This window comes from Balaenoptera acutorostrata, chromosome 9, assembly GCF_949987535.1.
Source record: "Balaenoptera acutorostrata chromosome 9, mBalAcu1.1, whole genome shotgun sequence".
NCBI classification, from domain to species: Eukaryota; Metazoa; Chordata; class Mammalia; order Artiodactyla; family Balaenopteridae; genus Balaenoptera; species Balaenoptera acutorostrata.
Window position 1 is genome coordinate 9,958,088 of NC_080072.1, and position 25,230 is coordinate 9,983,317.

The 25,230-nt window shown below is 51.9% G+C and overlaps 1 protein-coding gene across 2 annotated transcripts in view; it reads right to left on the reverse strand.

The window, feature by feature from the left end:
- The window catches only part of FADS2 (fatty acid desaturase 2), a 36,292-nt gene extending 16,715 nt beyond the window's left edge, over positions 1-19,577 (reverse strand). Inside the window, exons 1-6 of one of the 2 annotated variants that reach the window (XM_057552117.1) lie at positions 18,648-18,772; positions 18,236-18,353; positions 9,913-10,023; positions 8,201-8,398; positions 7,978-8,079; positions 1,563-1,688 (exon numbers count right to left, since the gene is read on the reverse strand). In XM_057552117.1, coding sequence (XP_057408100.1) covers positions 1,563-1,688; positions 7,978-8,079; positions 8,201-8,398; positions 9,913-10,023; positions 18,236-18,353; positions 18,648-18,655 — 663 coding nt within the window. In that variant the 5' untranslated portion in view covers positions 18,656-18,772. Of the gene's footprint in view, positions 1-1,562; positions 1,689-7,977; positions 8,080-8,200; positions 8,399-9,912; positions 10,024-18,235; positions 18,354-18,647 lie in introns of both variants that reach the window. The other variant, XM_057552116.1, reaches the window with a different exon arrangement.
- Between the last annotated feature and the right edge of the window lie 5,653 nt (positions 19,578-25,230).

A 25,230-nucleotide genomic window follows, 5' to 3' on the forward strand; every position in this document is an offset into this window, starting at 1 on the left:
GTATAGAAATATGACAGAGCACTTGGACAGCCCCAGGTGGAGGCCCATACACTTCCGACTCCAGCAAAGAAGTCTACGTTTGGTGAGGCAGCAAGTTGCAGAAAAACTGTTTAAGTTTTAATTTTTGTTTTTAAAAAATATATGTGTGTGTGTCTACACACATAGAAAATATCTGGAAGGATTTTGTAGTATGTTGTCAACAGTGGTCACCCTCAGGGGCATGACACTAGAAGCAAAGGGGGGATGGTAGAGATAATAGGAGACTCACTTCTTTTTTTTTTTTTTTTCTTTTTTTTTTTTTTTTTTTAGTATTTGTTTATTTATTTATGGCTGTGTTGGGTCTTCGTTTCTGTGCGAGGGCTTTCCCTAGTTGCGGCAAGCGGGGACCACTCTTCATCGCGGTGCGCGGGCCTCTCACCGTTGCGGCCTCTCCTGTTGCGGAGCACAGGCTCCAGACGCGCAGGCTCAGCAATTGTGGCTCACGGGCCCAGTTGCTCCGCGGTATGTGGGATCTTCCCAGACCAGGGCTTGAACCCGTGTCCCCTGCATTGGCAGGCAGACTCTCAACCACTGCGCCACCAGGGAAGCCCGAGACTCACTTCTTAGTTTGGTCTATTTCTATTATTATTTAAATGCTTGTAACAGGTATGTTCTATATTTATAATAATAATAATTTTAAAAAACTAATGTAATGGGCTTCCCTTGTGGTGCAGTGGTTAAGAATCCGCCTGCCAATGCAGGGGACATGGGTTCGAGCCCTGGTCTGGGAAGATTCCACATGCCGCAGAGCAACTGGGCCCATGCGCCACGGCTGCTGGGCCTGCGCTCTGGAGCCGGCGAGGCACAACTACTGAAGCCCGCGCACCTAGAGCCCATGCTCCCGCAACGGGAGAAACCACCACGAGAGGCCAGCGCACCACAACGAGGAGGGGCCCCTGCTTGCCACAACTGGAGAGAGCCGCGCGCATCAGCGAAGACCCAATGCAGCCAAAAATAAATAATAAATAAATAAATAAATGTATTAAAAAAAAAAAAACTAATGTAAAAACAAGGCAGTGTGATGGAGTGGAAGGAAATGGCCTAGCTGTCAGATCTGGGGCCTCATCCTAGACTGGCCACTAACTGATGTGACCCTGAACACACGCCCTCCTCCTGCCGAGCCTCGCTTGGCATCTGTGGTGAAGCAGGTGGGACCAGACCCTGTTGGGGTCCCTCCCAGCATCGGGGATTGTGACTCTCCAAGTAAGGTTTCCTGGGGCTGGTCTTTGGGCACCAAGCTTGATCTCTGGAATCGTGCCTTCCTGCTAAACTGGAAGGAACAAGCCAGGAAATGCTCTTCCCCGGCCCATGGGAGGTGGGGAGGTATCTAATACTCTGATAAGGAGCTGCATCCCTTATTTACACAGGAGGCCATCCCACAGACATTTCAGCTTGAATAATTCAGGGTGTCCAGGAAAGGTTTTCGTGTAAACATCAGACACCCTCCACCCCACGGGATTCCTCCTCTGATCCCTGCGCAGGCCAAAACACTCCCCATGGCCACTTGGTCCCCTTCATCGTACCTCAATGGGCTGCCATTTACCCAGGACAAACACATGCAGCATGTTCACATCCGGGTCCTTGTGGAAGATGTTGGGCTTGGCGTGGTGCTGGAAGTGGCGATGGTTCCACCAGTTGGCAGAAGCGCCCTGTCGGGGGAGGAATAGGGGTGAGCAGTGCAATCCTCGGTGCGCGGGGAAGGGGATCCACGACAGGCCCAGCTCAGGACCAGTTCCTAGCAGGTCCAATGTTCAGGGCTGGCTTCTCCACTCTACACAGGGCCTCGGGCCCCTGAGAGTCAGAATGCAGCCTGGCCGGTGCTGAGTCCAGAGTGCGGGGCAGCCCCTTGGCCAGGACTTCCGTGTGGTGCCAGGGCACTCCCCCCCCAGGCCTATTTCCCTGCTCATAAGACGGTGCGGGGGATGGACAGAGAGGCACGTGCGTCAGCACGTGTGGTGGAGTCTCAGCTCTCTGCCAACACCGGGCGTGAGGCTCTACGTCCCTCATCCTCTGCTCGTCTCCTGTTTGCGTGTGTTGTGCAGAGGGGAACACTTCTGTTTTGGGAACAGTAAGAAGTGGTCCCTACCATATGACCCAGCACTCCACCCCTACGTGTGTACCCAAGAGGAATGAAAACAGAGCCACACAAAGACTTGTACACAAACGTTCCCAGCAGCATTATTTAAAATAACCAAAAAGCGGAAACAACCCAAAGGTCCATCAACTGATGAATGGATAAATACAATATGGCAGATCCATACAATGGAATATATGTTTGGCCATGCCATAAAAAAGTGTGAAACACTGACACGTGCTACAACATGGATGAACCTGGAAAACACGATGCTAAGTGAAAGAAGCCAGCCAAAAAGGATTCCATTTATATGAAATGTCCAGCACAGGGAAATCCACAGACAGAAAGTTGAGTGGTTACCTAGTGCTAGGGTTGGGATGAGGGGGTTGGGAGGTGATGGCTAAGTGGTGTGGGGTTTCTTTTTGGGGTGATCAAGATGTTCCAAAACTGATTGTGATGGTGGTTGCACACATTTGGGACTATACTACAAGTCACTGGTTTGTACACTTTATTTTTGCCTTGCCGCGCAGCATGCGGGATCTTAGTTCCCTGACCAGAGATGGAACCCACGCACCCTGCAGTGGAAGCGCAGAGTTTTAACCACCGGACTGCCAGGAATTCCCTGGTTTGTACACTTTAAATGTGCAAATTGTATAGCATGTGAATTACATCAAGAAAGCTTTAAAAAAAAAAAAATGAAGACCACAAGTGGTCCCTGCTCTCAGATGGCCCACAGAGTAGCTGGCAAGAGAGAGCCCAGCAGCCAGACATGCCACTGCACTGAGAGGTGACAGCTGAGTCACATCACACCCAGAAGGCTTGGCGGAGCTTCATAAACAATCACCAACAGAGCTTCCTGGTTCTAACGGGTAAATATAAAATTATGAATCTAGGGACTTCCCTGGCAGTCCAGTGGTTAGGACTCTGAGCTTTCACTAGCAAGGGCCTGGGTTCAATCCCTGGTCGGGGAACTAAGATCCCTCAAGCTGTGCGGCACGGCCAAAAACAATAATAATAATAAAATTACAATTCTAGGAGACAAGAAGCATTACATGAGTATTTCTTTCAAGGCCACAAATTTCTGTCTCACCAGCTCCAGCTCTGGACACATTCTGAAGGCATGTCCCTCTACAAAGCCACCCACTGATGCAAAGAAGGAAACAAGACTCCTCTGACTCTTCAGCATGAGAACTTCACTGGTGAACTGTAGCTGGATCAATCAATGCTTTGGCCAAGGGTCTGGCCATCTATAAAAAGGCCTAACTGCAAAAACAAATATTTTACTTGGAAGATGTTTTGGTACAAACATAGTCTCTGGACCCTAACGGCCATGGGCGGGAACAGCTCTGAGCAGCTGTGGCCTTTGCAGTGACCTCAGGCCCCTGTAAGCAGGAGGGCCTCAAAACCCAACAGGGCAAAAAAAAAAAGTCAGCGAATGAGAGCTTAGAGGATTAAGAAATCAGATGACACATTGGCCTTTCTAGACAAAAGGAACCAAATTCCTGGGAAGAGTGCAAGGGAGTCCCAGGCACAAAGAAATCAAGGGGCAAGGCATGTGCGCACGATGTTTACAATGCACCAACCAAGAGATGTTTGTTGAATAACTGGAGGAAAGACAGGCTACGAGCACCACGGGGATGAGAGGAGGCAAGGTGGGGCCATCCCCGAACTTGGCATCGGCTGTAACGACAAAACATTTTTTGATGGTGCTATTCTCTGCTGTGACTCTTCTCCATCCTTCTTCACTAGGCTCAACCCTCCGTATCCTTCCTGGGCACTGGGAAGCCCTGCCTGCCCTGGAACAGTGACCCAGTGCTGTGCTCTCGGAATGTGGTGCCAATGTTGTCTGCCCTGGGGATGAAGTGGGGAAGGAGGCGAGCCCTTGTCTAGCGAGGGAGAGGAGGGTATCACTCCACACTGGGGTGGGCTGACGGAGCTGGAAAAGTTTCGGGAGGCCACTCAGAAGGACTGCCCTTGGGCAGCAGGCTGGGGCAGGAGCGGGCCAGCCAGAGTGAGGGTCCCGTTTCTGACAGAGGGAAGAGCCTAGGTGAAGGCCTTGGGGGAAGGGGAGCATGGAATGTTCCAGAAGCCAAAAGAAGGCCCCCTCAGTTGGGCCAGCAGTGCTGGGCAGAGCCATAGCAGACCCTGAGGCAAACTCATCAACAATATTTCTAAAAATCTACGCTTTTGCTCATCCCATTTTCAATTGAGAGAACTGCCAAGTCTGACAATTTCTCTCAACCAAGTGACAGTCTTAAATAATTTTTTTTTAATATTTATTTATTTATTTGGCTGCGCCGGGTCTTAGCTGCGGCATGTGGGATCTAGTTCCCTGACTAGGGATCGAAGCCGGGCCCCCTGCGTTGGGAGTGCGGAGTCTTAACCACTGGACCACCAGGGAAGTCTCTTAAATAATTTTAAAAAAACTTTTTTTTCTTTTTTTAAAAATTAATTAATTTATTTTTTGGCTGCGTCACGTCTTCGTTGCTGCGTGCGGGCTTTCTCTAGTTGCAGCGAGCGGGGGCTACTCTTCATTGCGGTGCGTAGACTTCTCATTGTGGTGGCTTCTCTTGTTGCGGAGCACAGGCTCTAGGTGCGTGGGCTTCAGTAGTTGTGGCACGTGGGCTCAGTAGTTGTGGCTCATGGGCTCTAGAGCGCAGGCTCAGTAGTTGTGGCACACGGGCTTAGTTGCCCAGCGGCATGTGGGATCTTCCCGGACCAGAGCTTGAACCCGTGTTCCCTGCATTGGCAGCTGGATTCTTAACCACTGTGCCACCAGGGAAGTCCCTTAAATAATTTTTAATTAACTTAAACTGTAAAATAATAATAAATTCGGTTTCAGTATAAATAATTAATTTAAACTTCATATTAGGATTTTTAATACACCACCTTCCCAATTTTTAAGTAGTTTTCAACTATTTTAATGCTCTGGGGGAAAAAAATCAACCATTAGGATTTCCCTGGTGGCACGGTGGTTGAGAATCCTTCTGCCAATGCAGGGGACACGGGTTTGATCCCTGGTCCCGGAAGATCCCACATGCCGCGGAGCAACTAAGCCCATGCGCCACAACGACTGAGCCTGCGCTCTAGAGCCCCCGAGCCACAACTACTGAGCCCACGTGCCACAACTACTGAAGCTCGTGTGCCTAGAACCCGTGCTCTGCAACAAGAGAAGCCACCGCAGTGAGAAGCCCGTGAACCGCAACGAAGAGTAGCCCCCGCCCGCCGCAACTAGAGAAAGCCCGTGCGGAGCAACGAAGACCCAACGCAGCCAAAAATAAATAAATAAATGTATATTAAAAAAAAAAAAAAATCTACCATCAAAAAAAGAAAAACACGAATACATACAAACATGTATGTAAGGTACAAGTTGTCCTTCGGCTTCAGATTCCAATATGGCTCAACACAGTCCTGATCTTTATTTGAAATGTTGGTATTTTGTTCATTGTGGATTTTTTGGCATTAATTTTGCTTTTTTTTTTTTTTTTAATATTGCATTAAAATGTTACTTATCTCAATTCCTGACTCTTTTTGATGTCCCCTTAAATTTTGTGCCCCTGGGACACACTTGTGTGCTCACTTGCCTCACCCTAGTTCCGGCCCTGGTGGCCCCAGATAAGGTTGTGAAAAGGCTGTGGGTTCCAGAGATTTCCATCTCCAGATGTAAAGCCTAGATGGCGCCAGGCCTGGTGGTTTGCATTTTATCCTCAGTGCAACGCCAAACAGGGATTCGCCCTCTCAGAACTGTCTTTGTACAAGATCACCCTTGGGAAGAAATGTCCACCGGAAGTGACACGGGCTGAGGAGTTGGGAGGTGGAGGGCTCACCCGTGGAACCCTACAGCAGTGCAGGCTGACAGTAAGAAGCGGGTCCCAACATCTCGAAGCTTCCAGCACCCTGTTCAGTGCCCTCACTGTCTTGAGCTAAGACGTCCAAATTGGCAGGGCACCCGAGGACCTCCCTGCAGCCAGCTCCTTTCTGTCCCAACAAAGGGACCAGAGGAACAGCTGGACCTACAAGGCTTGTCTGCAGCTGTGTGGCCAGTGGGTGCCAGAGCGATTCCACAAAAGCTGTGATGGTCCTTGCTCTGGGGCACCCCTGCCCAGCCACACCACTGGCCTGGACACAGCACGAAGGACACAGCTAGCAGCGGGCTGGCAAGCCATCAGCAGAACCCAGGTCCCTGACCTCCTGTAGCCTCCCAACCTGCGTACCCTGTCACCCCAGAGTTTACAAGTCAACGTTCTACATGGAGGCCAGTCTTCTGTCCTGACTGCATCTTCCGTCTGATGCAGGAGCTGTGTCCCAGGGCCCTTCAAGGACCGAGAGACATCAGACGGGAAAGGCCCTCCCGGCTCCCGCCCAGAGTCTGAAAACAGGACACAGTCTATCTTTGTTAAGTGTATGGGGATAACATGGGTCCGGAGTGAAATGTTACTTTCAATACCGAGGAGGGTTTTCTCCAACAGAAAAGAGTATAAAATGAAACAAAGCGCTCAACTATGTGCATCCTTCACCCCTGAAATTCTGGAAAGAAACCAGGTTCTCAGACAGCTCCAGGCTCAGGTCCAGGCAAACTGTTTGCTGAGGAACTGGTTACTAGTTCAATGGTAGTTCATGCCCAACCAGATCCGCAGCCGGCAAGCCAGGAGCTGGATGGGGTCAGGTCACAGGGAGAGACGCTCAACCCGGACACGGAGCTCTTCCGAAGCCAGGGTGGGGAGGGATGGGGGTCTTTAGGACACAGCTTTTCTTAGGAAGCAGCTGAATGATGTGGAGGCAGGGCTGGGGTGGGGGATGAGATCTGTTTCCAAGTGAGAATTGGCAAGGACTTACTCCCGAAACCAAGGAGATAACAACGCCTATCAATCACAGCAGCACAAGGTCGCTGGCAAGTCGAGCTCGTCTTTTTACAAAGTTGCTGAGCTAGAAGGCTACTGCAGGTCTGCCTCCTGATCTGGAGGGTGGCGAGAGAACTACCTTCCCTTCTGAGTTTGAAACAACTCTTGCCCTTTGGCTCAGTTGATCAGTACACTGTTTGATTTCCCTTATCTAAAAAGACTTATATGATGACAATATTCCCTTTTCATGCCCCGATATACTTCCAAAACGTACTGGAGATGGCTTCTGATAAAGGACTCATCTATAGCAGAACAGTTAAAGATAAAAGTGTAAATGACAGGTAGTGGGAGGGGAGGATACATATAAGGAAGATGAAGATTAGGGACAGTTGCTGTTTCATGTTTTGCTTTGTGTTTCCTGGCATCCAAGGGGGAAAAAAAGAGAAACACAGTGTATCAGATAGCAAACATTACCTGATGGAGGGAAGCATACCGATTTATCAAGAGAGACTGCTTCTTCAGATGCAAACCATTCTATATAGAATGAATAAACAACGAAGTCCTACTGTGTAGCACAGGGAACTATACTCAATACCCATAATGGAAAAGAATATGAAAAAGAATGTATATATAAGAATGTATACATACGTATAACTGAATCACTTTGTTGTACAGCAGAAATTAACGCAACATTGTAAACCAACTATACTTCAATAAAAGAATTTTAAAAAAGAGAGAGACTGCTTATTTACCGGCCCCAAACTGAAAGGAATTTATTAGTAAGTCCTTAGGTATTATAATCAACTAAGAAGCATGTGCTTGTTTTTAGAACTAGGATACTGGTTTTGCATGTCTAATGTGGTTAGGAGACAGGGCTTGGAAGTTCAGAGAAGTGGAGGGTTGGCAGGTCCTGCAGGTCAGCCGGGACACTGACCTGACAGTGGGCCTGGTCTGAGTGAAGTGAGATGGTGCTACACCAACCACTAACTGATAGGACAGATGCCCAGGGCGGCTGACATTTACCTTTAAGTGACCAATCATGAACTTGTGGGCTATGTGGTTCCACGTGGACTTCTTGTAAACAGAGAGGTGGCCGTAATCGTGTTGCAGCCATCCAGCTTGGGCCTGGGGGGAGAGAGGGCCACGGATGCTTTCCCAGCGTTGGCACCCAGGCACCAGGCCTCTGCCAGCTGGGGGAGTCAGGGGGCGGGGGCTTTGAGTGACAGGTGAGAGTGTCACGCCTCACCTGAGAGGTAGCAAGGATGAAGGCCGTAATGACGGTTGCAATCCAGCCATTGCCAAAGTAAAAGATGGTGAACCAGGCGATGCTCTCCATGATGATGATGTGGGCCAGGTAGAGAAGGAAGAACAGGTGGTTGCTCTTGAACAGGTTCATGTCCTCCGCGGTCTTCCTCAGGGCCCGGAAGTCCTCAGTGATCTGGGACTGTTGAGCCAGAGCACCGGGAAGGAGTCAGCCTCCCAGCTGCTCCAGAGGGGACCAATCGACACACCTAAGCTCCACAGGAGCCCGGCCGCAGGTCACTGCAACAGCTGCCGTCACCGCATACCTGCCTGAGCCTGGCACAGCCCTAGGACTATGTGTTTGTCCACAGCCAGTTCAGTAGCAGAGAAAGGACTTAACTCAAAAGCTTGCATTTTACACAGGAGCATTATTCAAAATAGGCAAAAGGTGGAAACAACCCAAATTCCATTGATGGATGAATGACTAAACAAAAGGTGGTCTATACATACAGTGGAATATACAGCCTTCAAAAGGAAGAAAATTCTGACACATGCTACTAATGAATGAACCCTGAAGACATTAAGATAAGTGAAATTAAGCCAGACACGAAAAGACAAATACTTATGAGTCCCCTTATATGAGGTACCTAGACTGGGCAAATTCATCAATAGAAGGAACAGTGTTTACCAGGGGCTGGGGGGAGGGACAGATGGGTAGTTAACGTTTAATGGGGGCAGAATGTCAGTCTGGGGTGATGAAAGTTCTAGAGATGGGTGGTGGTGATGGTCGCATAACAACGTGAATGTACTCAAAGCCACTTAACTGTGCGCTTAAAATTAGTTAAAATGGGGAAGGGTCTGCGGAGGGCCTGGATTCAATCGCTGGCTGGGAAACTCAGATCCCCGCAAGCTGCCCAGTGTGGCCAAAAAAAAAAAAAAAAAAAAAGTTAAAATGGTAAATTTTATGTTGTATCTATTTTACAACAATTTTTAAAAATACAAGGTTTATAGCAAATGTTTTCTTTTCTTTTTTAAAACAAACATTTATTTATTTATTTATTTGGCTGCATGCAGGATCTTCGGTGCGGCACGCGGGATCTAGTTCCCTGACCAGGGATTGAACCCGGGCCCCCTGCGTTGGGTGTGTGGAGTCTTAACCACTGCACCACCAGGGAAGTCTCACAACAATTTTTTTTTTTTTAAAGCTTATTTTTCCACTACCTGACATGCACCACTTGTTCCGGACACTCTATCAGGCAAGAGAGGGCTGGGTGGGCACTGGGCATGTGGGGTCAGGGAGATGGAGGCAGAGTCAAGGGTGGCTTTGGGGAAAGGAGGGCATCACTGGGACAAAGAGGGAAGCTAGGAGGCAGGGGCAGGGCAGGAGGGGGAAGAAAGGCCAGATACAAGGGCAGGGGGCTGGGCAAGAGGGAAAGACCCTGTGCCCAGCCTGGCACTGCTGAAGCCCCAGAGGTGGAGAGGCTGGGAATGAATTACTCCAAGGCGAGGGCCAGCCCAGGCTGGCAGCAGGAGGAGGGGGGCTCACCAGGGCCATCGGAGGCTCTGAGTCCTCCCTGACCCTAGGTGATGAGCAGTGGCTCCCCCTGGACTGGCATAAAGGCTCCTTTGCCCCACGCCCTGCACTCTCCTTCTTGGGGCGAGACCCCCTCCCCCCACAAACCCTCCCCCCCTTCTTCCTTGTGAGGCCCAACTCACATTCTTGCTGTGGTCCTGGCTGGGCTCCTCAGGGGCCAGCTCGCCGATCAGCAGGGGCTTCATGAACTTGCGCACGAAATCAAGGTTGCGATGGAAGGCCAGGAAGACATCCTGGGGAGCAGGGGACAGGTGGTGAGTGGGAGACCCCGACCTTGGCCAGTACCTCCGCCCCAGGCAAGACAGGGCTCGCCAGCAGAAGCTCTGTCCCACTAGGACACCAGGACACCGAACGGGGCCGCAACGATCCGATCCCAAATGCTCTCTCAGCCTCATTCCGGCAGGTCCCTAAGTGCCCAATTCCAGTGGAGGTGTCACTTCGGGCTCTGCCCTGATGAGAGGCCGCGGAACTCGCCATGGGTGTTTACAAAAACCGCAGAGACGTGTGGTCTGCCGCTGGGTGAGTCACGAAAACGCGCCCTTGCAGGGATACACGGCGCGGGCACCGGGCGGGGCACAGCCGGGAACCCGATTCTCCTCGAGCTGCTCCTGCCCCGTGGGCTGCCTGATTTCCGGCGAACCGCACCACCCACCACGTGGTGCACACGCCTATCAACAGAAAGAACACGCCTGGAGCCTACCGCAAGCATGCGAAAGGTGCTTAGATCGTGTTAAACCGGAAACAAATGCAGAATTCCGTAAAACGCATTTCTGGAGGGGTGGGGGGAGCTTTTTCATATTTTGAAAAGGTATGAAAATAATTATGTAGATTATGAAAACTTTTTTATGTAGAACTCTAAACTGTTATGTGTTAAGGTGGTGGCATTATGCCTTGCTTTGTCTTAGTTTTTCCAAACTTTCTCTAACATTGCTGTATTGCTTTTTAAAAATTTAAAAATTAAGATTGTGCCCTTTAATCTTTTTTTTTCCAATTATAAAGTAATGTGCATAGTTTTGGCAAATTTAGAAAATGTACAGAAGAATAAAGAGGAAAATAAATACCACCCAGAGAGTGACCACCATTGCTAATATTTCAGGATTTTGTTCTCCATTTTTTTTTTCTATACATACTATGTAAATTAGATAAAACAAATATAGCATCTCCATTAGATGTGCTGACCATAGACCCCCCCCCATGGGACACAATATGATGTCGCAGTGATAAACAATGTTCACCTTGCATCAAACCAAGCTTCAAGGTGAAACTCACATAATATTGTACATCAACTATATTTCAATTAAAAAAAGTTTTTTAAAAACAAGTCTTGAGACTTTACTAGGAGAGAGGAACAAGTCGCATGATACCATGAGAAACAATCAGAAAAATCAATGTAGTGGGGGAAAAAAGTGAGGGTGCATGTGTGTGTGTGTGTGTGTGTGTGTTGGGGGAGGGGTCCTAGATTAAAAGAGACAGAAAAAGATATAACAAAAGCTTATAAAAACTGCAATGTTTGATTCGAAAGGCTCCCACTGGAGGGTGGGGAACCCAGCAGTTATCCAAGACATTTTGGTGTTGAATGAGAGATTTTGGATATGGACAGGATATCTGATCATATTAAAGAATCACTATTGGGACTTCCCTGGTGGCGCAGTGGTTAAGAATCCGCCTGACAATGCAAGGGACACGGGTTTGAGCCCTGGTCCGGGAAGATCCCACATGCCGCGGAGCAACTAAGCCCGTGCGCCACAACGACTGAGCCTGTGCTCTAGAGCCCACGAGGCACAACTACTGAATCCCACATGCCACAACTACTGAAGCCCGCGCGCCTAGAACCCGTGCTCCGCAACAAGAGAAGCCACCACAATGAGAAGCCCGCGCACCGCAACAAAGAATAGGCCCCACTCACCGCAACTAGAGAAAGCCCGTGGGCAGCAACGAAGACCCAACGCAGCCAAAAATAAAATAAATTTATTAAAAAAAAATGTGCTCAGCCTCCCCCTCCCCCCACCCCACCCCCCTGCGAAAGTATCTCACAGTGGTCATTGCCAGTCTTCTCCCATTCCTTGGCATCAGGCCCTTTTGCCTGGTCTTTGTTCTATTTGTGTCTAGAACAGACTTACAAAGCGACACTTTGTGCAGAGGAAAACTGTGCCCAGAGTCTTTTAAAAATGTCTGCACCCCCCTCACTGAACAGAAAGGGATGGTAGCAGAGGATCAGAGCAAGTGTATCTTCAGAGGAGAGATGGGCTGCTATTCCAGGGGCCCTGAGTGGGCAGCGAGGAGCCTGCGGTCCACTGTGGGCCAGCTGCTACCCACGCCCCCAGCCTCCGTCTCCTCTGCAAGGGAGGACCCTCCCAGCTCCAGTGTTCAAAGGCCCTGGGAAAGGGCCTACCAGGAACTTCCAAAGTCAGGGCCCAGGCATTGGTGGTATGGCAGTGAGCACAGCTGCCTTCCAAAGTCAGAGCCGAAAAAGGCCCTTTCCTTGGTCCACCTCACATGACACCACGGCTTTTGAGAAACGAAGGAGACATTCTTGGTAAGGCAGTTTTCTGAGGAACAACGGCTGATAATAAATAATGAAACAATCTCTACTCTTCACTGGGAGACAGACAGCCTGCAAGTGCATCACCTCTCCTCCAGCGCCCGCTGCCCCCCACCAGGTCCAGGTCACACCTCCAGGCCTCTGCCTGGGCTGAGGAACCTGCTGGAGCGGACTCCTGTCCTGACTGGGGCCGCCCCTGGGTCAGTTCCAGAGGGCCCTTGGGCGGCCTCATCTCCCTGAGGCCAAGGGAGAGGAAGGGCCACGTGCCACGTGGGGAGCCAGGAAAGTTGTCTCTGTTACCTCCCTGATGCCTCAAAGCCCCACTTTACAGATGAAGGCCCTGGAGCCCAGGAAGCTGACACCCAAGTGGCAGAGTCAGGGTCAAATCCAGGTTCACCCGATCCAGGGACCGCAACCCCACAAGCCTCACGCAGGTTTAGAAAGCCGAGCGCTGTTCGATTATCTCATTGTCCATGGTAGATCCAGTAGCCTTCCGAGCAGACCTGGTGGAAACCACGCTTGAACCCACCAAGCTGGTTTCCACACAGGGGCCTCTGGCTCTTCCTTCTGCCTGGAGGCCTGCCCCCTCAGTGTCCCGGGGCCGGCTCGTCCCAACCTACCACCCTATCTGAAAGAGTCACCCTCCAGCCTCACGCTTTCTGGGACATCACCCTGTTTTAACAGTTATCAAAACTACAAGCTATATTATGTGCTCACTTCTTTATTGCCTGTTTCCCCAACTAGAATATAAGCTCCACTAAAGGGCCAAGCCTGTCTCGTTTGTTGCAATAACCCCAGTGCCAACAACAATGCCTAGGAGAGGCTCACAGGACCTCACAGCTGTGCACCCTCTCAGCCCAGAAAATTTTCCACTCTTCGGCCATTTTGCACAAGCCGGCTTGTGCTTCTGGAACATCTTCACCTTCTCAGTGGCTGAGATTACACAGGTCAGCCACTGAGCCATGGGCTTTGTGTACATAACCCACGAATCTTTACCAAACTCTGTGAGGCAGGTCCTATTTTCGAGGTGAGAAAGGAGGCTGACGGAGGTGAAACTACTTGCCCACGGGTCACACTCCAGGTGCGCCTAACTCTAGACTTTTCTGCTGTTCACACAAAGGCCTCGATCAAAATGAGCTTTCTTCTCCTGAGAGTTGATCACTTTTTGTGTCTCCCCCTTGCAAGGGTCACACATGTGCCGCACAAACTTGCAGCGGGTTCCCAAAAGTTAAAGTGTCTGGCTGGCACAGGGCAGGACAAGGGGCAAGGCAGGACACGGCCAATCCAAACGTTGACTTTGGAACAAGAATTGGAAGCAGGCTCTATCCTCGTCCGACAGGGAGATTGGAGGCAAAGACATTCCAGGAAGAAGGCTGGGGACACAAGTAAAGGGGTGGGAGTAGCCAACAGTTCCAGCGGGGGCAGGTCCGTCCCCAGGAGGGTAGGTGTGCATGTTGGGTGCTGGGGAGGTCAGGCTGAGGATGGAGGGACAGAACACCCGAATTCTCAAATGCAAGACCTTCATCAGTTCCTGCTTCCGCCATCGCCCGGCTCCCATGCCAGCCCCTTCTGCATGAACACGTCCTCCCTGCCCGGCTCCCAGGTGCTGAACAGAACTCACAGCTCCTCGTACACTGAGCATCAGGCGTCACGTCTTGTTTCTGGCTGTGTCCACCTACTCTGCAGAGCAAGGTGAATCTCTAATCCAGCTTCCCACATCCGGGCACATGGCCAGGGACTCGGGAAGCGCAGGAGAAGCAAACTCAGGGCAGACGATGCGGCCGGCAGCAGCCCTGGGAACCAAGACTCTGTGGAGCACGAGGTTAGAGAGGGAGAAGCAGAGGAGGGACCCTACGTTCTCAGCTGGAAACAGGGATGCTAACTTCCTTTCCATGGCGGAGAGATGTGGGCAGGATGTCCCCTCCAAGGGAAAGAAGCGATGGGGGTGGGGAGGGTCGTGCTCTGCGGCCAAAGGGCCCTTGGCGAGAGCCTCCCTGCTGATGCCAGACACAGGCAGCCTGGGCATGAAGGGATGACAGCAAGGAAACACACCTCGATAAGCTGCCAAAGATACCAGGGAGGCTGGGGCTCGGTATGGGGTCTTCCGGAGGCTGCAGGTAGCAGGAAGTTGACTGCTCCTACCAGGATCTAGCTGAGGGGGTGGGGCTGCCCTCCAGGCACAACCACAGGAGGGATTTCAGGTAAATGCCTTTTACCTTTGGCAAAAAAGGAGGTCACCAAGGTTCCTCTGCTTCACACTTGTTCTTTTCCTGTTTACTGAACCCCCTACTGTGCGAGCTGGGAACATGCACACATGTGCTCAGGAGGCCAAGGGTTCCACGGTAATGTTCCCCCATACCTGCCGAGTGTTCTGAAGTTTGAAGAATTATCTCATCCACAGCCAATTTGAGCCTGATAATAACCTTCCCATTTCCTAGATCTGGAAAGTGAAGTTCAGGGTTAAGTGCCTTGCCTAGAATTCCTAAAGCTGGGACTCGAACCCAGGTCCTCTGCCTCTCAATACCTCGACCCTCCTGCCCTAAGGAGGCCAGAGATTCATTCCGTTTTCAACCTGTTGCCTTTTCCCAAGAACGGCATAGGAGCAAGTTAAAAGATGGAATGAATCCTGATCTCTTCTCGCCTTCCCTGGGTTCCAGGAGGCGACCGATGCAGACAGGGCAAAAAAAGTCACCGAGACGAGTGGGGCAGAGGTGGGGGAGCTGGTGCCTAGAGGCAGAGGGTCCAGATTCAAGTCCCAGTTTGAAAGGAGAGAAGGAAATCCAGCAGATGCACTCACTATCTGTGAGTTTTTCATCTTTGTGCCCAGGGCCAGCTCGGAACCACAGAGACACTGGAGTAAATGTGTGATGAGTCTTTGTTAGAGAGGAAAAGTTCTGGGGAACTTTTATAACTTTTATAACTCTGTATATAACTGAATCGCTTTGCTATACACTTGAAACTAACACAACATTGTAAATTCACTATACTTCAATTGAAAAACAGAAAAAAAAGTTCTGCAGTGGTGGGACTCTGCCCTGAAAGGGGAGAGACACCCCTGGGACCCAGGCGAGGGCTCCCTTTGCCCACAGCAAGGCAAAGACCAGGGAAGTGCCAGAGGACCAGAGGGGAAGAAACCCAAGGTGTAAATAGGAAGGAAGGAGGAGAGGAGGAGGGAAGGGAAGGGCGGCTGGGAGGTCTCTGTGTTGGTAGATCCTGAGTTGAGGTCTGAGTGCTGCGAAGAGAGCAAGGTGTTCAAACCCAAGGAAGCTACTCCCTACAGGGCTGATCGAAACACTAAATGAGGTGATCCGTACAAATGTGCTTTGTGAGCTGTAAAAATTTAGTTTCAGTTTTTATTCTTGCAGGGAGAAGGACCACATGACAATTGGCCTTACCCTTCACTAAACCATCCTTCTGGGGAGGAGGCCGTCCTGGCTTCTGAGGTCTTCTCTTCAGTAACAGGAAAATCCCCTATTGAGGCCCCAGATTATCTGGCTTCCTTGACTGTCAGCCTCTGGTGAGGATACTACTGCATCGAGATTGGCTCGTAACAGTGCATTCAAGTGCTCCCTGGAATCTGACCTCTATCTGCTGATCAGTCCTTCCCAAACTTCACATGACCATAAATACTCACTCCCCCAAATCTGAAGAAGAAGTGCATGCCTCAAGGGGAAAGCCACCTGCTCAACAGCCCAAAAATAAAGAGACGGAGTCTCTCCATTCCTAGCCTGTTCCTGCCCCTCTCAAGTCCCCTGCCCAGAGACCCCAGACTTCCTGTGGCCTTTTTCCAACCTGGTCCCAGAAAATAGAGAAAGAGGGAGAGGGAGGGAGAGAGAGAGAGAGAGAGAGAGAGAGAGAGAGAGAGAGAGAGAGAGAGAGAGAGAGAGAATATCCAGTTGCTCAGTCCACCATTATTCAACTAGATTAGTGCATTTCATGCCCCCAAAGTTTTATCTCGGAAGGCAGTAAGCTCCGGGCATAGGGATTGTCTTATATCTTGCTACACCAAATAGAGCTGGCATGGATTTTTAAAATTTTCCTCCAAATTCCTCTTTGTTTACTTTACATTCTAGCTGTTACATAATCCTGACTCTTCCGCTCACTTACCTGATAATGTTAATACGGAAGAACCTTTTGCATTCTATTACAAGTTAATCACTAAAGGGATGTTGCCTATAAGCTTAAATTATACATAATGGCCCATCTCTGGGAACCCTGCTTCTCAGGTAATGAACATTAAGCTAAAATACCTTTGTTTAGCTCACAGAAAACATCCTGACCAGGCCCACCTGTGAATGACTACCGGGAGGAAGAAATTAACACATACATTCCCTCCAGAGGCTGCCGGGAACCAGGAAATGTTTGACTTCACTCCCTCCCCTTTTAGTATAAAAGGAGCCTGAATTCTAACTCAGCCAAGATGGTTCTTTGGGCACGAGCCCACCATCTTCTCAGTTTGCTGGCTTTCCGAATAAAGTTGTTATTCCTTGCCCCAGCAACTCGTCTCTCGATTATTGGCCTGTCGTGCGATGAGCAATGTGAGCTTAGACTCGGTAACAAGAAAACTCCATTGCATTTACCTAGTGCTTACAGTTTATGAAATGCCTTGCCGCAAAAGAAAATATATTTATTTAACACTACGGAATAAACAGACCAATCCATTGGATTTGACTTTTCCTTCTAGGAAACATTCTGGTGAAGGCTCAACCAGGATAGGAACCTTCAGAATTCATCTATGAAAGATCCCAAACCAGGAGTCAGGTCTTTACTTGGGAATCACTCTTACCCCACCTCCTCACAGGGCTGTGGGAAGGTCCCAGTGAGATAATACACTGATGGTGCTTGAAAATCTTATACCCACCTAAGTTACAATCGGTATCACAGCCCCAAGGGCTCAAGGCGAGTTCACAAGCAGGTAAAACGGGATCGGGCCAAAAGCTGTAGGCGCTGTTGCTGACCCTCTGCTCGCCAAAGCAGCGAGCCAAGCAACAGCTTACATTATAACTGTCCGATCTGCCCCCCAACACTTGACTCTGTCTGTCCCAATTAGATAGAAGAGGTAGGGAGATCTAGAGTTCCACCAACTGACGACCCCATACAGCTTGCACAGCAAAAGCCCAAACAGGTCAGCATGCCAGACCTCCAGGTGGAATGAGCTATGTCAAGCTGATCTCTCCCTAGTCACTTTCCCAAATTCTCCATGCCACCAGAACTTCTCTGCTTCCAGCTCACTGCCACCAAGAGTGGCCCCTTCCTTCCCTCCCGGCCTCTGTTCTTCGAGTCCACGGGGTGGGCGTGGGGGGAGCGGATCCAGCTGCACCCGAAGAATAAGCAAGGATTTGGGGCTGGGGGGTAGGGGGCGTGGTGGGGTGCTGTGTCATCGCAGAGCTGCAGGTTTGGTGCGCAAAGGTGAGGGTAAGATGGACAGCCCCGGCTCCGGGAAGATCCCAGAGTCCCACTACATTTCCGAGGGCAAGATGAGGGAGGGCATTCCTGGCCGGATTTGGGAACAGAGGACCATTGAGTTGAAGTCCCAGAGTAACCTCGAACGCAGCTGGACCTGTTGCCAAGCTAGCCTAGTGCTGCTAAACCGTCCCGTCTCAAGGCCCCTCTCCACCTGGGCTTTGCAAACTCCAGCAGCCCTTTTTCTTTCCACCAGTTCCCACCCGGGGCCCCCAAGAAGGCCGACCCTTGCGGGGGAGGGGGGCGGGGGAGGGGGGCGGGGGTCCTGGTAGTCTCTGAGAGCGTGGGAACAGGAGCTACCAGGCGGTGTCTCCGCGGCAGCCATTGCGGACCTTCTGAGACTGTAATTCCAGCAGGAGCGAGCCCTGGCCGGGGACGAGCTTTCCTTCCCCGCCCCCTAGTCTGGCTGGTGAGTGGGGGACGCGCGCGGAGTCCCACACCTGGCTCCTCTCCCGCTCCTCTCCGCGGGGCCCAGGGGCGGCCATCTTCCACGCTGGGGGCGTCAAGGCTCCAGGGCCCCGGCGCCCTCTTTGCGGAGTCTCAGGCTCCGGCTGAACTCTGAGGAAGGAACGGACGCAAGGATCCCAGTGCGCGCGGTAGATCCTGCATGGTTCTCCACCGCTCGAATCTGCCTCCCGGGCTCCAAAATCCGACCCCCACAGCACGTTGGCCCAGCTGTCCCAGAGGACGAGGATTCGGGGCGGGGGACGAGCGCAGTAGACTCTTTCCTTCCCTCCAGGACGCCCCAAGCTCCACTCGGCGCTGGAGGTCTTGTTTGGCGCCCTGGGACCCATGACTCCTGACTCCCTCCTGCAGCAGAGAAAGGTGGCGGGAGAGGCCCCAGACCCTTACCGTAGCATCTTCCCCTGCGTAGTGCCCGATGACCCGGTGGCCCCCCGGGTGCCGGTGTGACCACTCGGTGATGTTGTAGACCTTGCGGTCGATGACGAGCCACTGGTCCGTGCGCAGGCTGTGCTTCTGAATCTCCTCCCAGCGGAAGGTAGGCATCGGCGCCTCGCGCTCGGTGGCCCCCTCGCCCTGGTTCCCCCCCTTCCCCATGCTGCCTGCCGACAGGGTTGCCCCGTGCACTGCGGTGTGTGCGGCCCGGGCCCTCCTCGCTTTCGGCTTTTGTCTTCTCCTACTCCTCCCCCCACCGCGCCCCCTCCCCCAGCCGCCTCGCCTTCGCTCCGGAGTATCCTTGCCTTCCCTCCAGGCTTCCCAGTGCCCCCAAGCGGTCCCCTCCCTCCGCCCCTCCCTCCGCCCGCCAGCCCGCAGTGGACTTTTGCCTCCTGTAAAAACTTCTCCGTAGCTCAGGGCCTCGAAGCCTCCTCTGCCCGCCCCGCTGGCTCCCCCCGTCCGGGGCTTCGCATCCTCCCGCGTTCCCCTCCGCCTGGGTTTCCACAGTGATCAGCAGAGCGCCTGCACCAATCCGGGCGCGTCGCCCCGCCTGCCATTGGCCCAGGAGGATCTTTCGAAGGCCAGCGGGCTGGAACAGCGGTCCCCGGCTCCCCCGCCTGCCCCCCCACGCGGAGTCGAGAGGGGCCTGGAGGTCGGTTACGTGTCCGAACTCATCCCTCCCCCGCTCGAGCTGGGGGGTTGTGGGGGGGGGGACCCAAGGATATCCCAGGGTAGCTTGGCGGGCGAGCTGGGGCGGCGGCTGAGTTCCGCGCTTTCCGGGCGCTTACGCGCACACCCACGGCCTGCGCTCCCGGGTTTGCACCTGATGCCGGCACGTAGAGGACCCAGCCGCTCCGCGCGCTCTGCGGTGGGGACCGGCCCAGGGCCCGGCTGGCGGGCGCGCAGGCGGCGCCGAGCCGCCGGGCTGGCGAGTTCCACTCTGGGACTGGCCTGGTTAGGTGACGCCCTCTCCTATCCCGGACTGGAATCCGGACTCCAGTATATCCACATTGTCCGTGCTATCCACATTGGCGCCCTCCTGCAGCCTCCCTGGGGGAAGAAGCCGGCCTCCGGCTGGCCCAGGGCCTGTAATCAGTGGATCTTAGAAAAGAATTGTGGAACCTCTGATGTGCTTTCCTGTGTTAGGCGCCATGGTGGAGGGAAGCGGCGGGGGCGGGCCACGGGAGCGGGGACTCCAGGACTTGGTTCTTGCCCTGAACTCAGGAATCTCTCAGCCAATTTGGGAGAGGTACCATGGAAACAATGCAGGACCTCATAGGATTAATTGTTCAGTGATGTTATACAGACTCCAGGAAATAAAGATGGGGGTATCAAAAGTGTTGTGGTCCATGCGCGGGCTGGAAGAATTTCGAGACACGAAGTATTTTAGAAAAGAGTGAGTTTATTGAGAACAAAGAGCAGAGTTACGGGCGCTGCAAATACAGCGGGCGACTTCCTGATGGACCAGGGAGAGACGACCCCCTTTGTGGGCTAGTAGCCAACTTCTATAGCCTCAAGACAAAGAAAATTCCTGCTGGCAGGATGGCATTAGGTGATTGGTCAGGATGCTACAAGGTTACTACACGGTGATTATTTTGCCTAATATGGAATGGGGGAGGGGGGCTGTCTGGTTCAGATTAGGAGCGCCCATGGCAACAGTTGCTATGGGGGCTTGGTTAATTCCTGAGTTTTTGTCCTGTGTCCTCGATGTAGGGTGTCCTTGATGTAGGGCTCCACACTTCCCAGGGAAGAAGAATGGGATGGAAGCCTTACTGGTTGCATGGGACAAAACTCAAATTGGCTCAGAAAAAAGGAGGAGTTTGTTGCCTCACTAAACTCAAGGAGGGACTTCCCTGGTGGCACAGTGGTTAAGAATCCGCCTGCCAATGCAGGGGACACGGGTTCGAGCCCTGGTCTGGGAGGATCCCACATGTGGCGGAGCAACTAAGCCCGTGCACCACAACTACCGAGCCTGCACTCTAGAGCCCGCGAGCCACAACTATCAAGCCCACTTGCCACAACTACTGAAGCCCACGTGCCTAGAGCCCGTGCTCCGCAACAAGAGAAGACACCACAACGAGAAGCCCGCACACCGCAACAAAGAGTAGCCCCCACTCGCCACAACTAGAGAAAGCCTGCTCACAGCTACGAAGACCCAACACAGCCAAAAATAAAAATAAATAGATAAATTTATTTTTAAAATAAATCAATAAATTCAAGGAAAGGTGGGACAATCTGACCACAGGAAGGTGGGGATGGAGAGGCTCAGGAACCAGCAGATGCAGGAACTTGAAGGCTTCCAGGTCTCTCCCTCCTCTGTTCCTCCTTGATGTCACTTCTTTCTCTCTCCTTGCAAACGAGGGTCTGGTGGAGAGACAGCTGAAAACTACTGGGTCTTAGGTCTTATGGCTTGCTGCATTGGAAGGTAGGCCTACTAATCTCTCGAGGTATAAACTCAGACACAGAAGGAAGAACTCTGACTGGCACGCCCTTCTTGGATCAAGTACCCACGCCTGGATGAGTCAACTATGGCCTGGAGATTGATCTCAAAGAGTCCACATGTTGGAGTGGGGAAAGTGTCAAGGTATGAACGCAGGTTGGAGAAGAATTTCCAGACATAAAGCAGAACGTAAAGAAGATAGAATTTATTAGAGGAAAGGGTTGCTGCCAGAACTGCGGCCCGAATTCCTAGTAGTCTGGGAGAGTCGAGCCCGCACATATGCTATTGATCAGCTTTTATAGCCAGAAAACAAAGGAATGGTCCAAGGTGAAATTTTCATTTACTGATTGATCGAGGCACACATACCTTCCTTCTGTACGGTGGGAGTAGGACAGGGCATATGTCTTTCCTTATTTGGGACAGGTTCCATTGCCCAGGTGGGCATCACCCAAGTGGGCTCAGGGATTTCAAAACCATCTCAACATGGTGGGGAGGGCGATTAAGAGTCCAGTAGGTATACCTCTGAAACTTTTTCAGGCAGGGTCATCCTTTGTCCTTGAAGCACCATTGTCCTTGGAGCACCACACTCCCCCTTCTCTTTATGTGTAGGGCCAATTCCTTGGCCTTATTGAATACCTTACTCATATCTACCTAACTGCCTAATTCCCTCTCAGACATTCAGGAAGCCCTTTTGTGAGGAGAAGGGGCGATGAACTCTGGCTGCTTCCTGCTGAGTGAGGGCATTGTGGGGCCCTGGGTTCCCTTGCCTGCTCTCTGTCAGGGTGCATCTAGGGAGGAGTGCGGGCCCCATGGAAAGAGATGGTGGCTTGTTCAAGGGTTGTACGAGTGTTGACTGTCCAGTATTCTTTTTTTCTTTTTAATACATTTATTTGTTTATTTTTGGCTGCATTGGGTCTTTATTGCTGTGTGTGGGCTTCTCATTGTGGTGGCTTCTCTTGTCGCAGAGCACGGGCTCTAGGCACGTGGGCTTCAGTAGTTGTGGCACATGGGCCCAGTAGTTGTGGCTCGCGGGCTCTAGAGCACGGGCTCAGTAGTTGTGGCACACGGGCTTTGTTGCACCATGGCATGTGGGATCTTCCCAGACCAGGGATTGAACCCGAGTCCCCTGCATTGGCAGGCAGATTCTTAACCACTGGGCCACCAGGGAAGCCCTGTCCGGTATTCTTGTTTTTTTTTTAATTAATTTATTTTATTTTATTATTTATTTTTGGCCACATTGGGTCTTCGTTGCTGCACGCGGGCATTCTCCAGTTGCAGCGAGTGGGGGCTACTCTTCGTTGCGGTGCACAGGCTCCTCATTGCAGAGGCTTCTCTTGTTGTGGAGCATGGGCTCTAGGCACGTGGGCTCAGTAGTTGTGGCTCACAGGCTCTAGAGTGCAGGCTCAGTAGTTGTGGTGCACGGGCTTAGTTGCTCCGCGGCATGTGGGATCTTCCCGGACCAGGGCTCGAACCCGTGTCCCCTGCGTTGGCAGGCGGATTCTTAACCACTGCGCCACCAGGGAAGCCCCTGGTATTCTTCTTGCATCACCATTTGGAGGTTTATTTGTTGTATTCTGGAAGCGACAAACTTAACAAGAAGGTTAAAAATACATGGCCCGAAGATTGGGCTGGACCTTGCCCGGATGGTTGACCAAAAAACAGCAATCCTCCTTTAACGTTGCACAAGTCCCTCCCTGATAAGCCTTTAGGAGGTCCAGAGCTCTTCTATTTTGTAAAACTACTCCTGCAGAGAAATTATTTGTCTTGTAGCATGTTAATTTGAGCTGCGAGGTTGGCAATCTGTTGTGTAAGTTCAAGAGAGAGCTGTCGGGCCATGAAAATAAAGTTTAAGAGTCCGGCTGAGCCTGTTCCCATCCCTGTTAGGAGCATCGAGGAACAGCGAGTGGGACCAGAGAAGGAGGTTGGGGCTGAATAAGTAGCCGCTGTGTCACTTCGAAAGGTTATAGTAGCCCCTGCCACATCCAGGGTTACCTGGGGTTCCTCCGGTCTTCTGGGGAACATAGGGGCCTGTAGATTGAGACTTGGGCACCTTCAGTCATCCGCATCCAGGAGCCCCAGATCTTGAGCGTAATCCCGTTCTCACTCCTGGTAGTCAACTACCACCAACAGGGGCAACTGGCCTTGACCTCAGCCAGGGGACTGGGACCCGAAATACCCCAGGTGTTGGGTGGTCGTGGTGTTGGCCTACCAGCTTGAGGGCGGCAGGGACAACTCCTCTTCCAGTGGCCCTTTTGACGACGGTAAGGGCACGGGGGATCGGGGGGTGGGATGCGGCCATTCTTCACTGTGCCCCTGCTGACCGCACTGGTGGCAGGTCAGCTGTGTTTTCTGCGACGGGAGATGGGCTGCCATGAGTCCTTGCCGTGGGAGGGACTGAGTAATGGCAAGAGCCGTATATTGAGCATGTTGTGTTAATTTTTCCTCCTCTCTTCTCGTCTATTCCTAGAAGCCTCCTCCCTATTCGTGAAGACCTTAAAGCCCTGTCAATAGGACAGAAAATGGGGTCTGTGGCCCTTGCTCTAGCTTCCATAATTTCTGTCTTATGCTTGGCGATGCCTGGCTTATAAAGTGAACTGCAATATAGCCTGAACTTCAGGAGTCTCAGGGTCTAGGTTGGTGTATTTCCCCACAGCCTCTACCAATTGGGCCTGAAAAAGGGCCGCATTCTCAAAGGGTTCCTGGGTAACTTCTCTGAGTTTCTTATAATTGTCCTGTTTGATGACTGGCTTTTTCATACCTTCTAGTAGATAAGTAGTCATGAAGTTTCTCCCAGTGAGCCCTCCTGCTGGCCCATTTTCACTTGCCTAGTATCTCCATCCTGGGTCTGCCCGTGGGACTGTCTCTTCCCCCGCTCGGTTCTCATTAGGACCTCGGGCGTGTGCCTCACCTGTCCAGGCCTGAGCCAAGGCCCCGATCCCGGCCTTGTCTTCGTGATGCAGCAGGTAGTTAGAACACAGGAATATCTGGCTAGGTTAAGTCAAAGGCTATAGTTAGGGCCTGGAATTCCCTGATGAAGGTGGAGGGGTCCTGGCTAAGGGGCCCAGTTTCCCTTGAATATGAGAGATCAGACGTGGGGAAGGGGACATGAACCCTGATAGTACCTCGGTCTCCATTAGCGACCTCTTGTAGGGGAACCATGTTGGGACTCAATTCAGAGCGTTGGGCTGCTCGTGACCGAGTGTGGGGAGGGGAGGGAAGGTCTGCTTGCGGGTAGAGAGGTGGGTGTCGGGGAGGAGGCTGGTGAGATGGGGGACAAGAAGGGTCATCCAAGATATGTGGCGCAGGGGGAGATGGGGAGGGACGAGGTAGTGAAGCTGAAGGAGGAGGAGAGGGGAGAGCACGAGGCATTAAAGCGGCGTTGGAGAGAAGCACGCGACAGGAGTCCCTCAGGTTCGGATTCTGACTGAGGGCCTTGAAGCTCTGATGTACAGAACCTTGGAAGCCTTTCCCAGTGTCCAATAATAGAGATCAAGTTGGAGGATGGTGATATAATTTAGCGTCCCATGAAGAGGCCATCATTCTTGGTCCCCCAGTTTGTACTTGGGCCAAGCCGTGTTACAAAAGAATATGAGCCTCTTCCTTTTGAGATTGTCTGGGTCAAATTCCTTCCCTTTCCTGAGAATACAACTAAGAGGTGAGTCTAAGGGGATAGACCTGCCTGAACCTATACTTAGCCCCAATGCCGTAGAATGGGAGTACTGAGAATCACTGATGGGCAAAAAGGCCTCCCTCTTTGTCTCAGTGACATCGCCGTGCGACTAAGGCATAAAAAGGCCGACCATCCCAAAAGTCCCGTCCGACCCTGGGAGGTGGCCAGAGCAGTGAGAAACCGTGCGGCCAGGGCACCAGTGTACGGAGAGGGGAATCTCCGCAAGCCAGCTGGGAATTGACTCACCATTAGAAGACTCTCAGGGATGGGAAGGAGCTCTTGGGACGATCTGGAGGCGGCGAGGTCCTTTGGAGTCAGTCGGAGCCGAGGAGAAAGAAGCAGAAGCAACAGAAAAGAGGACTGAGGAGTCCGCCTTCTAACCCTACCGAGGAGTTGGTGGCCAAGGGACTGTGGGCTTCGTGTTTTTC